Source organism: Hippopotamus amphibius, chromosome 4, assembly GCF_030028045.1.
Source record: "Hippopotamus amphibius kiboko isolate mHipAmp2 chromosome 4, mHipAmp2.hap2, whole genome shotgun sequence".
NCBI lineage: Eukaryota > Metazoa > Chordata > Mammalia > Artiodactyla > Hippopotamidae > Hippopotamus > Hippopotamus amphibius.
Genome location: NC_080189.1, coordinates 14668764 through 14682236, shown reverse-complemented (window position 1 = coordinate 14682236; position 13473 = coordinate 14668764). Strand labels below are relative to the sequence as shown.

General features: G+C 44.2%; 1 protein-coding gene across 2 annotated transcripts in view; it reads right to left on the bottom strand.

Annotated features, from left to right (window-relative positions):
• The window catches only part of KDM7A (lysine demethylase 7A), an 81526-nt gene extending 71973 nt beyond the window's left edge, over nucleotides 1–9553 (bottom strand). For both annotated transcript variants that reach the window (XM_057730707.1, XM_057730708.1), the window contains exon 1: nucleotides 9263–9553. In XM_057730707.1, coding sequence (XP_057586690.1) covers nucleotides 9263–9456 — 194 coding nt within the window. In that variant the 5' untranslated portion in view covers nucleotides 9457–9553. The remainder of the gene's footprint in view (nucleotides 1–9262) is intronic.
• Nucleotides 9554–13473: the final 3920 nt, after the last annotated feature.

The following is a 13473-nucleotide window of genomic DNA, read 5'->3' as shown; positions in this document are numbered from 1 at the left end:
GGGGGCAGGGTTAAATGAAACAAGATTGGTCATGAACGAATTGATAGTCACTAAAGTAGAGTGACGTTTCTCTGGGAGCCTATTATACTGTTCTATTTATTTCCGTTTATGTTCGAAATTTTCTCAAAAAAAACCCCAAAATTAAAATTAAAGTCAAGACCCTCATGGTGGCTAGCAACATTCAGCTGAATGACAAACCAACCCAGCAAGTAAACCTTAACATTCAACTAGTTTTCATTAACCATCCCATTTATGCTTGCGCAAACACATGCAGGGACTCTCAGAATATACAAACAGATGAAAGACAGACAGACAGACAGAAAGAAAGACAGGCAGACAGAAAGAGGGAAAGGGAGAGAGAGAGACAGAGAGACAGAGAAAGAGAGAGAGAGACAGAGAAAGAGAGAGAGAGAAAGAGAAAGAGAGAGAGAAAGAAAGAGAGAGAGAGAAAGAAAATGGCCCCCAACCACATGAAAAATTGTTCAAACTCATTTGTAATTAGAGATATGCAGACCAAAACATGGATACCATTTTTCACCTATCAGATTGGCAAAGATTAAAAATATGACAACACATCCTGATGACAAGAATGTGCAGAAAGCTGCACTCTCCTACACTGCTGGTGGGAATGAAAGCTACTCCAACCACTCTGGAGGGAATCTGGTAATCCTGACAAAACAATGTACTTAATCTTCTGACCAAATAATCCCACTTCTAGCAACCTAACCTGAAGCTAAACCTCCATTACCGTGAAAACACATATGCACAAAGTTCATTACAGCATTGTTTGTAATTGTAAAATATTATAAACAACCTAAATGCCCATACATAAGAAAATGGATGAATAAAACAGGGTACATGCACACAAGGAAGTACCATGCAGCTGTTAAAAAGAATAAAGAAGAGCTCTATGTATGCAGATGGCTAACAAACACATGAAAAGATGCTCAACATCACTAAGCATTAGAGAAATGCAAGTCAAAGCCACAATGAGGTATCACCTCACACAGGTCAGCATGGCCATCATCACAAAATCTACAAACAATAGATGTTGGAGAGGGTGTGGAGAAAAGGAAAGCCTCCTGCACTGTTGGTGGGAATGTAAATTGGTACAGTCACTATGGAAAACAGTTTAGAGGTTCCTTAAGAAACTAAAAATGGAACTACCATATGACCCAGTAATCCCACTCCTGGGCATATACTCAGAGAAAACCATAATCCAAAAAGAAACATGTACCATAATGTTCACTGCAGCACTATTTACAATAACCAGGACATGGAAGCAACCTAAATGCCCATCAACAGATGAATGGATAAAAAAGATGTGGCACATATATACAATGGAATATTACTCAGCCATAAAAAGGAATGAAATGCAGCTATTTGTAATGAGGTGGATAGACCTAGGGACTATCATACAGAGCGAAGTAAGCCAGAAAGAGAAAAACAAATACCATATGCTAACTCATATATATGGAATCTAAAAAAAATGGTACTGATGAACCCAGTGATAGGGCAAGAATAAAGATGCAGATGTAGAGAACGGACTTAAGGACACGGGGTTGGGGGGGCGGCGAATGGGAATCTGGGATGAAGTGAGAGAGTAGCATAGACATATATACACTACCAAATATAAAATAGCTAGATAGCGGGGGAAGCTGCTGTATAACAAAGGGAGATCAACTCGATGATGGGTGATGACTTAGAGGGCTGGAATAGGGAAGGTGAAAAAAGAGTCTCAGGAGGGAGGGGATATGGGGATATATGTATAAATACTGCTGATTCACTTTGGTGTACCTCAAAAACTGGTACAAGAGTGTAAAGCAATTATATTCCAATAAAGAGCTTAAAAAAAAAAAGAGCTCTATGAACTGACCTCAAGTGATTTCCAGTATACACCACCAAGTGAAAAAAAGCAAAGTGAAGAGTATTTATCATATGCTACACTTTGTGTAAAAAAAGGATCTGCTCATTTGTGGGAAAAAAAACAAAAGAAGAAACTCCACACAGAAAGCATAAACCAGAAACTAAAGAGATTGATTACTCACGGGGATGGGGGAGACGGGGCACAGGGAAGGGTAGAGGGAGTGAAGAGGGCTTGACACTCTGAGTATAACTCTTCATGGAACTTCTGGCTTCTCAGAACCACAGTAATGTTCCACATACTCAAAATATGAACCAGCAATTAAAACCAACCAGGACAAAGGAGGAATCCAAAATGCAATACAAACAGTAACAAATAAACCTAACTGTATTACAAATAAATGAGGCACTGAAGTAGAAGAAAAGAACTAAGCTAACTTTAGAAAACAGTGTTCTGCCCAGATACTATAAAAGGCTAAAGACACAAACAAACAAACAAAACCCAAAAAAACTACACACAAATACTGTAATCTACTTAGCAAACTGGGTTTCTCAGAAGGGTATGGGTTAGCAATTTGAGAACTATTCTATGTACTTTATGTACACACTAGGATTGAACAAATACATATCTTGTAGATAAAGAGAGCTGTGTTTCTGTTAGTCAACAAAGTTATAAGCAAGGAAAGAGGGAAGGTTAAAATGAACCCTGTGGTGTTGGATTAGAATCAAAGGTATCATTATAAAACTTCCTGGTTTTAATACAGGTAGACACAAACACAGATGTATGTGATTAGCGTATTTCCTAGCTTTGTCCACTGAGAAGGCCTAGAAGCAATGAGCCCAGTGAGTGCCAGACCTTGGTTTCTAACAACCATTCTCCAATAAAAGGAACCAGGGCTCACGCAAATACATACAAAAACCACACAAGTTGCCATTAATTCACATTCTAATTAATGGAAAAAGTATAATATTAATATTAATAAAAAAGTAAGTAAGCAATCACTAGAGTAATAAAATGTAACTTCCAAAAAGAATTAGACTCTTGGTAGCAGCTGCAACATCCGCACTGGCCAACTGTTCAAAGGCTGTGCAAATTATTGTGAGGTTTCAACTGCGCAAACCAACCAAAGCTTGCTTTATAATCAAATTCCTTTACTCCTGTTCTTTTCTTATTCTTGAGCCCCACCACGCCAGATCATCAAACATAAAGGCATTCTTCCCCTTGGGCAATCAGTAAACTCAATTTCATACCAAAGAACATGGGATATGAGAGCATACCAAGCAGAAATCTGCCCCAAACTAATGGTTTAAAATTTTTTTAAAGTTTGATGAGAACTGTATGTTAGTGCCACTAAGCATTCTGAGATAGGACTCCATTTCAAACATATTTTAGTTCAAACAGCAAAATTGAGTATGCATGTAGAATACTATTATAAGAGAAACATATGAAGAAAGTACTCATATATTCTTCTATGATAAACTGTCACATCAAAAAAGGATGTTGACAAACTCAATAAATGGACTTTTTGTCTCCTACAGGGAGATACATGTCCACCTATTAAGTTTATAATACTAAAAGACTTGATCATTAAGCAGAAATGCATATAAAACAAATTTTAAAAATAATTCCCATCCTTAACATTAAAGAAAATCAAAATATACTCCAATAATAAATTCACTATAGTAAGGATGAAACAGAATTAATTATAGTACTTTTCAAATAACTAGTTTATACTCTGTTCCCAAGGCAGTTATGATCATTTTAAACATATTTACGCCAAAGAAAATAATTTTAATAAAGAAAAAAAGGGAAGATGTTTACAGATGTATTTCTCTGGAACTCTGTCACATCTGTTTTACCTACATCGCCACCCCACCACCCCCGCTGCCCCAGGATAGAGACAGAGTTCAGATCTAGTTTTATGAACCTTCTAGCTTTGCAACCCTGGGAAAGTTACGGACCTCTCAACCCTCAGATTCCTCATCTGTAAAATGGAGATAATAATAACACTTACCCAGCCAGGTTACAGTGAGAATTAGATGAGTTAATTAATACAGCTAACGCAGTGAGGACAGTGCCTGGCACTTGGTAAAGCATTCAGAAAGCGTTCGAGTGAGTTCCTGGGACTCTAGAGTCAGCAGCTGAGAAACTCCTATCCAAGAGCATTATTCTAGGTAATATGCTTCTGTCCCCATAAACCAGGCTCTTCATTCATTCAAGCTTCAGGAATCAAAATTAATATAGGACACTTGTAAATTACCAAAACCAATCAAACATTTAAAATCCTCTCTCACCTGGATTATCACAATAGCTTTCTTACTCGCCTGCCTGTCACCTTTACCCCCCGCCCCCCAGTCTTTTCTCCATGTAGCAGCCAGAGTGAACCTTTTAAAGGTTAAGTCAAATCGTTTAACCCTCCACTCAAAATATCTGACTATGTGCTCTGAGTGAAATCCAAAATTTTCTAGCGTTCAAACGTCTCCTGCTCAAAGCCTTCTATAATCACACCATATGAAAGTAGCCTATACCACACCCAGTCCTCTCTTTCCTAACTCAATTTTTCTTCACAGCACTTAGCATTCTTGTGTCATGTATATCTGCTCACCTATCCCACCTGCCCACCATCCCCACCTCCATAAAATGTGAGTTACAGGAGAAGGAGGACTTTGGTTTGTTCACTGCTATATTCCTAGCACCAAGAACAGCGCCAGGCATACTGCAAACTGGGCCAAAGCCAACGTCATACTTGATAAAACACAAGAGGCAATCCCTTGTGTCAGGAAAAAGAAATGAAAGAAAATTACAAAATACTATGTGTCAGCTACTAAAGTGGCAAGTTTTTAATGTTTTAAACTTTTTATTTTAATGTCTGAGGTGTAATAAAATGTTAAAAAATCTTCAGTGCACATGCAGCTCAGTGAACTTTTCCATCTGTATATACACTCATGTAACAACAACCCAAGACCAAGATATAGAACATTTCCTGCACCTCAGAAGCTCTCTTGGGCCTCCTCTCAGTAAATACCCCCTGAGAGGTAAGTACTAGTCTGACTTCTATCACCCAATTATGCCTGTACTTGAACTTCATATAAGTAGAATCAAACAGTATATGCTTTTGTGTCTGTCTTCTTTTGTTCAATTTTACATCTGTGGGATTCACCCATGTTGCTGCATATATCAGTAGTGCATTCCTTCTTTATGGCTAAGAAGCATTTCAATTTATGACTATATCACAATTCATACAACTGACTATTGATGACCTTTAAGTTGTTCCAGTTTGGGGATAATATGAATAGTGCTGCCATGAGTGGTCTTCTGGGTTCATGGGTATGTCTTTTGGTGGCAATATTCACTTACCTGCAGAATGGCAACATTTTGCTTTGTTTGGTTTCTTTTTTTTTGGGGGGGGGGGACAGTAATGGTTAATAATACCTCAGTGAGAATCCAAGCAAACATAAGTGGGCAGTGGGTGAGAGTATAAACTGAAATAACCTTTCTAAAAGACAATCTGGCAATAGGCACAAGCCTAAAAATATCTGTGTCCTGTGACTAATAATTCTACTTCAAGGAAATTTCTTATTGAGTATTTACATGGGCCAGATCTTCTTCTAAGTGTTCTACATGCATTAACTCACTTGATTTATTCTAAGGAAATGATCAGAGATGCTCACAATGGTTTGTTTAGAAGGATGTCAACTATCCATCATTAGGAAGTACAAGAAAAAGTAGTAAACAAAGTAAAAAACTAACAAGAGGGGAATGATTTTGAAATGTAATGTACTTCCATGAAATTAAACTCTATGCAGTCACTGAAAATGTTTTTCAAAGAACATTAAAGATGCAAGAAAAAGTATATATTAATGAACAATAGGTAACGTAGAATGCATAAAATAAATTCTCAGTTTTGTTTTATTTTTAAAAATACGTATAGAAAAAAATAAATAAAAATAAAAATACATATGTATACCTTAAATGTTAAAATAGCGGTAATCTCTGGAAGACATGGGTACTGTCATATTTTTGATACTCTTCTGTACTTCCCAATTTTTCTACAATATATTACTTTTGCCAATCAAAATGAACACATGACTAACAAGACTAATAAATAAAGCTGTTTGCATTATAATGGGGAGACAAAATACATTATAATACAACTGAATTAGGGCAATGATGCAGTTTTGCATAGGATGACACAAAAGCTCTATGGAAAGACATCTAGCCTAGAGATGAGGGGGTAGGGCATTGCCAAGAAAGATCTCCACTGTCTTAACCCCAGCAAGGACTCAGAGAGAAAAACTCCATTTCTAGGTTGGAAGGAACCTGCCCAGGAAAATCCTGTTAATTCCTCAGATCGCTGCCGCTAGGGTATCAATTACAGGTTGTATCCTGGGCACATGTTCTTTTCCCCTCTCACTTACAGAAAAGACTTAGGCAGACTTAGGGACTGGAATTCCTGAACACCAAGGATGCAGTCTCAAACCTGGAGGAAGCTGGTTCCATCTGCCCTCATGCCTGGCTAAAAAGCATCAAGGAAGGGTCTTCCTTCCCAGTCAGGATAAATTAGGGCAAAAACTTTTCAGAGTCCCATATGTCAGAAACTGCAGGCAGAGTAAACCCAAACTTACCCAAAATTTTAGTGACTCCTTGAATTTAAAAAATTCTTCTACTTGAAAAAAATGAAAGCATCAAGAAGTTAACCAGGTAAAGATAATTCTCTGCATCCACCCTCCTACCCTCTCTCTTCTGCAGACAGACCATCCCTGGAAACCAAAGGAAAGCTGAGCATGGAGATTAAAGATTACCTTGGTACTTAAGGGGCCAGTTCTCACATAAGCAAATGATGTTTGTTTAATAATTAATAAATAGGGAACATTTTGCTGTGTTCAACAAACCATTCATTTTGTGATACAATTAAGAGAGTAAATATTGACTATGAGAAAAACATATGGATCCCAAATCACCAAGATTTCATTAAGAATTAAACTTGCTAATAAGATATTGCTTTTACATGGCAGGGCATTATCACTAAATTTTCTAAGTTTTAACATCTGAATCACATTAATTTCTCAAAGACTGCTGTTCAAAAAAGCCCTGGGTTCAAAAACACATTTTTCAAAGTCACTTCCACAGATATAAAGTCACCCAAATTTATGCGACAAAGCAGACCGTACTTGCTTTGGCCCTGTTCGCCCTCATTCACACACACCCTCTTTATTTTCCCTTCAACTTCACCTGTTTACAAATTTATATTTAAACATATTAACAAAAGTCTGCGTAAACTACCTGCAGTTTTTCATGGTTACAGTGTTACCTAAATTAAGATAAATAAAATTCTAGGCAAAAATTTATTAACCTCTCAAATCGCTACATTGTACAATGCGATGAATTTCTTATGCAGCAAAGAACAAGAGTTCTTTGAAAAAATAAATATTTACATAATCACCAGGGATCCGGGTTTTATTCTATATGTAACCTAGACTTTTGGATAATCTCTATTCTGGTTGCCTATGACGGGAAAAGAGGATGTAGAAATAGAACTGGCAAGACTTGGTATCTTCATATTTCAGTTTTACATACAATCGAAATATAGGGAAAACATCGGTTTCAAGTAATAAAAAAGAACTTTAGATAATTCATTCTTAATTACAAAGCGGCACGTTTGTAATAACATTCCCACCATATACCAGACTGTTAAAAGATTATCTGATATACAAAATAAGGACACTGTCCTTCTTTTACAGTGACGATTTGTTGTTGTTGTTGTTTTTCCCCTCTGTTGTTGCTGTCAGAATTGTGCAACCTGAAAACTGAGTAAGGAAAACTGGCTGCACTTGAAAATTAAGTAAAACTAACTCTACCTAGCACTAAACACTGACAAGATCGCTGTCATTTAACTGGTTTTCTCTCCCAGGGCCGGTAGAGGGAGACTAAGACATCTGGCCTGGTCGTGTAGCGTTTCTGCAAAATTGGGGAGGGGGGGGAAGCGGAGGCTGTATTTAAATGTCCTGCTGTCAATCAAAGGACACTTCCTACAATCACAGTCCCCATATCTGCTCTTACCCGCGAGCGCACTCTCGCCCAGAGACAAGGCGAAACGGGGCTCGGGCAACCTGCCTCACCTAAAAGTGACCGCAGGCTTCGCCACAACACCCAAATAAGGACTTCGGGAGCCCAACCTCAACTAGTTTCTTTGTTTAAATGCCTGCGAATCCCTCCCACGCCGGAGTCAAGAGGCTGTGGCGCCGCCCTTTATTAGCCTCACACTTTGATTACAAAACACACGAGTCGGCGGCGGAGGCGGCCCGAGCTCTCACAAACGTCAAACCCGAAAGGCAGGCGGCGGCCGAGGCACAGGGTGACGCTCGCCGCCCCCGCCTCCCGACCCGAGGTCCCCGCCGGCCGGAGAAAGTTCGCCCCCCGCTCCGGGCGCCGGCCCCGGGCCGCGCGGGTGTCGCCGGCCCCTCGGGCGACGGGAAATCTCACTCTTTGTAAAGTTTGAGCGGCGGCGCGGGGGCGGCGCGGGGGGTGGGGGACGGGTGGCTGTCCCTTCGGGCCCCGCTGCCCACTCCATCCGCTCCACCCCCGCCGGGACGGGCTGCGCCGGGGCGGCGGGGGGGAGGACAGGCGGGCGCGGGCCGCGACCCGAGCCGACCTGCCGCCCCGCCCGGGACCCCCGGCCCGAACTTCCCACTGGCATCGCTCAAGTCCCCGAGAGCGCCTCATCTGTTGCTCCGTTCACTCGGCGGAGCCCCGCCGGGCTGGCGCTGCCGACGCCCGCGTCCCGGCGCCCCGCGGCCGAGGAAGTTTGATGAAGCCCGGGGAAGGGGGCGCGACCGGGACCCGCGGGCGGTGGCGGGGGCGGGGAGGGCAATTTCTGGAGACCCCGCGCCGGGACCAGCCGCTCGCCGCCCGGAAGGAAGGAGCGGCGGCCGGCCGGCCGGCCGGGGAGGGCGGCCGGCCGGGCGGCGACTCTGGGCCGGGAGCCCCGGGCGGCCGGCCGGGCGGGGCGGCGGCCGGGCTGCGGGCGCGGCGAGGGGCGGCGGGCCGCGCCGGCCGGCGCTCCGCCCGCCGCCTCCGCCGGCGCCTGCCCCGGCCGCGTCCCCTCGCCCCGGTCCTCCCCTGCCAACTTCTCGGCCGGTCCCCTTTGTTCCCGTGTGTTGCGGCGACTCTTCGCCCGGCCGGGCGATCCCACCAGCCCCGCTAGCTCGCCCGGCGCCCGGCGAGCCCGGGGCCCCGCGCGCCCCCATGCCCGGGCCGGGGGCTCGGCGCCGGGGCCCCTGCGCGCTCGGCGCGGCGCGGCGGCCGGGCGGAGGGCGGCCCGGGTGGCCGGAGCGGCGACGGCGGCGGTTGGCCGGTGGCCGGCGGCGGCGGCGGCGGGGCTGGAGGGGGTTTATTTACCTGCCGTGGAACCAGTCCTTGCAGATATCGCACTCGATCATGAAGCGGTTCACGTCGTACGGCTGCCGGCACACACAGTACACCGGCGGAGGCGGCGGGGGCGCCGAGGCCCGGCCCGGAGCCGCCACCGACACGGCTGCCGCGGCGGCTCCAGCTGCTGCTCCCGCGGCCACCGCCGCCGCCGCTCCGGCCATCTTTAAAAAACACACACACGCTCGCTCGCTGCTCCGCTCGCCGACTGGAGCGAGCGCAGCCGCCAGCCAGCGCCGCCTCCTGCAGCAGCCGGAGCAGCAGCCGCGGCGGCGGCGCCTCAGTGCGCGCGCGCGAGGCCTCAGCCGGGCGGTGGGGGGGGGGGGGGGGGGCGGCGGGCGGCGGCGCGCGCACGACGCGCGAAGTCCCGGCCCGGCTCCTTCCGGCGCTCCGCGCGGGGCCGTGCGTCTCGCGCACGTCGTCCTGCCGCGGGCGCGCGCGGCGCGCTCCCCTCGCGTCGGCCCGGCGGAGGGACGGACCGAAGGGCACGCGGGGCGGGGGAGGCGCGGGGAGGCAGAGGCTCCCTGAGGACACGCGCGGTGGCGCGGGGAGCGCGGCCCCGGCAGGAGGACGGCGGGCGCGTGCGAACAGCCGGCTCCGGCGCTTGAGTGAACGCAGAGGCCGGGGAAGTTCCTGCGCAGTGAGAGGCGGCGCGCGCGGCGTCTGTGCACTGGATCTGGGAACCGAGGAAACCAGAGCCCCGCCAGGGCCACCTCCCCACCCGGGGAGAATCTTAAATCAGTTAGCAGCCGCCCCGCGACCTCCGTGGGTCCGAGCCGAGGGTTAACGGCACCCGTGAGCCGGTTACGCCCTGCTGAGGGGCAGGATGTGCTGGGGAGTCATTCAAACTTCCGAAACGTCCCACCCGAATTCCCACCGGCCAGCCGGGAAATTGGTGTTGATGCAGACTAGTAGACGAGGGATGTCGTTCCCAAGAGGAATTCATCTAATGTCTGTCAGCCTAGAGGGACCAGCCTTGGAATGTAATGGGTGGAGAAAGGACGGGTGAGGGACCCGGCGTGTTTATAAACAACACGACTTAGATGCGCATACTTTCGCGTTCCAAGTTTGGAAGATAGGGATAAAATTCTAAATGACAGTGCTACCTCGGAAAGAGACTACAAACCAGATAATACGGTACTTGGCACATAATCAACCACTAATAAATATTTTTGAATGAAGGATGAGATTGATACGAATAAAAACACATATCGAATAGAGATAGATTGCCTTGTTATAATTACGCGAATTGGGAGGGATGTTAAGAATTATGGAATCACACAACATTGTAAGTCAACTATTACTTCAATGAAATTACATAGAGAGAGGAATTATGGAATCAGATATCTGTTGCTAAATTTCGCAGGCATTTTTATCGTTGGTAAAATCCCTATAGCTCCCATCTCACTCAGCTCCAGAGAATCACGGATCTAGTCTAAGCTTTTTATAATTGAGGACAGCAATTAACTTACCAAAAATCTCAGATCTGGGCTTGAGCTAAAGTTTTTAAGTTTCTTGATTCTGCAACCAGTCCTTTTTCTGCCTCACCATTGCTCGTCACCTATTTTGCAGGAAAAGAAACACCTGGAAGTCAGAGTTGACCACAGAGTGAATGAGTTCGAAATATATTTCTGCTGGTGAAAAAAGAAAAGTTACTGTAATTTTGGCATATGTTTAGAGGCATCCTGGCTTGGGGTAGTGAAAAGAGCCTTACATTCAGACCCTGCTTTGTAGAAGCTGTGTGACCTTGGGCAAGTGACTCCATTTCTCTTGAATTAGATCCTTGAAGACCTCCTCAAAGAAAACTTGTGGGTAATATTATCTTCCTAAACTACCTCACAGAGGCTTTATCATAAGCAGAAGAGATCGTGTATTTTGAAAATTACACTGTAGAGGATGTGTGTTGTCACGGAAGCGAGGCAGCGAAAGCTATCATGTTGGTGTGGGGGTGAGAAGGGCATGCACATAGGGACGTGGCCTGTATGGGTGTTCTCAATGCTGGAGGGGCCACCTGGCTCTGGGATGTCAGCATGGGTGGAGTGAAAAGGGTAGCCAAGCAGAGGAGGAGGCAGCAGTGGTGATGGGAGATTGGCTATGAACAGGAGAACTGATCCAATATGATCCAATAAGTAAATATATTAAGGAAAATGGGAGCCAATTTCTCACTGTTGAGGAAGAGAGTTACAAATATGAAAAGAAAACTAGAATGACCCTTTTGGTAGTGAACTGATAATGGAGGTATCAATCTATTTCTATTTACAGAAATAAATATAGGTGTATAAGTCCATGAATACTCTGTCCAATTGAGAGGATCTGGGACACATCAAAATGATGAGTACATCTAGCCCAGATCTTGGCTTCTGAATACCATCCTCCTCTTCCTTTTTTTGTCTTGGCAAAATGTCTGATTTCAGGACTGGAGAAGTACAGGATGAGACTAGAGCCCCTAGTTGTGCCAGAAAACAAAGGACATGTGCAAAGAATAATGGGGGATGTCCAAAGGACACAGGCCAACTTATGTCCCAGATCTGGGACAAAATAAAAAATAATAAGTATTAAAACCCATTGAATAGCAATAGGAAACCACACATGTGTAAATAAACATAAACAGAAAGTTTGAAAAGGATTGGAATATTTACATAGTTTCAAAGTATCTCCCCACAAAATTGTTACTAATTACAAAGAGAATTAAAGTAACTTTACAGCGGAGAAGTCTGGCAAGCACCATCTTAATCGAGAGATCAAGGGCCATCAGTAATAGGACAAATCAGAATCATGCACCATCTGATAGAATCCAATGAGGATACTAGCATCACTTCTGTGTATTTTTGCCTGGTGCACTTAGTCAAGTCTCCAGTTTGGGAACACAGCTAGTTTCAAAGGCACATCAAAAAATCAGCAAGAATAAAAACACTATAAGGCATACCAATCTGTAAGGAAAGGTTAAAAAATTATAAACACAAAGACTGACCTTGTGAAGAAAGGGATGAAGGCTGGAACTCTGAATAATGCCAAACTTTTAGTGACAAGCTCCATGCCTAGTAATGAAGAGCATGTGTTTGAATTCCACAATCTACTATCTCTGTGACAACTTACTAACTATTGGGTTTTAGCTTCCTCATATTCAGGAGTAATAAGAATATCTACCTCACACAGTTAGGTGCATTAAATGAGATAACAAAATGCAGGTCACAATTCTTGGTACATAGTAACCTATATAGCTGTTAGCTATAATTATGAGTAATTATTTTACTTGCTTATTAATAATAATAGGACCAAAGAGCACCCAGAACATTAGGAGGGAATAGGAGAGTATTATCCCAAAAAGGGGGAAAAGAATTTTAGAAAGAAAGTATCTTGAGGGAGGGATAAATTGGGAGATTGGGATTGACGTATACACACTACTACATATAAAATAGATAACTAATAAAAACCTACTATATAGCATAGGGAACTCTACTCAACACTCTATGAGTAATGACCTACGTGGGAAAAGAATCTAAAAAAGAGTGGATATATGTATAACTGATTCACTTTGCTGTACACCTGAAACTAACATAACAATGTAAATCAACTACACTCCCATAAAAATTAAAAAAAAAAAAAAGAAGAAGAAAGAAAATATCTGGAGGAGAGACACTCAGCTCCATGCCAGCACTGGCTGTCAATGTCTATGGGTCTCCCTCTGCCTTCCTCCTTTGCTGGTACTCCAGTGTCTACCGTACATCTAACTTAATTTTCATATCAAATTGAAGTCACTCTGTGGGTTCTTTTTAACACTCCACTTGTCCATAAACCCTCATTTCTCTAAAAAGAAATGCTTGCTCCAGCCTAACAGCTCTGCTTCCCACTACTACTGATGCTGGTCTATCTCCATGACCACATCTGCTAGTCCCTTCTTCAGCATTCCCTCTCCTTCCTTTTTCTTCAAAACACTGTTCCAAACCCACCTTCCCAGTCTTCTGATTCTGCCATGTTCCTTTCTATACATAAAATTTAATTAGCATGTTACTTGTGTGTTCCTCGGCTTCAGTCAGTGCCTATACTTTTTTTTTCCCCTAGAGGATATTTACTTTTTTTTCTTACAGATTCAGAAACAGAGGATTTTGTTTCCAAAAGGCTATCCATACTGGAAGAAAAAAACAGAATCATTAGAAAAAATGTTAATGGGAAAGAAAGGA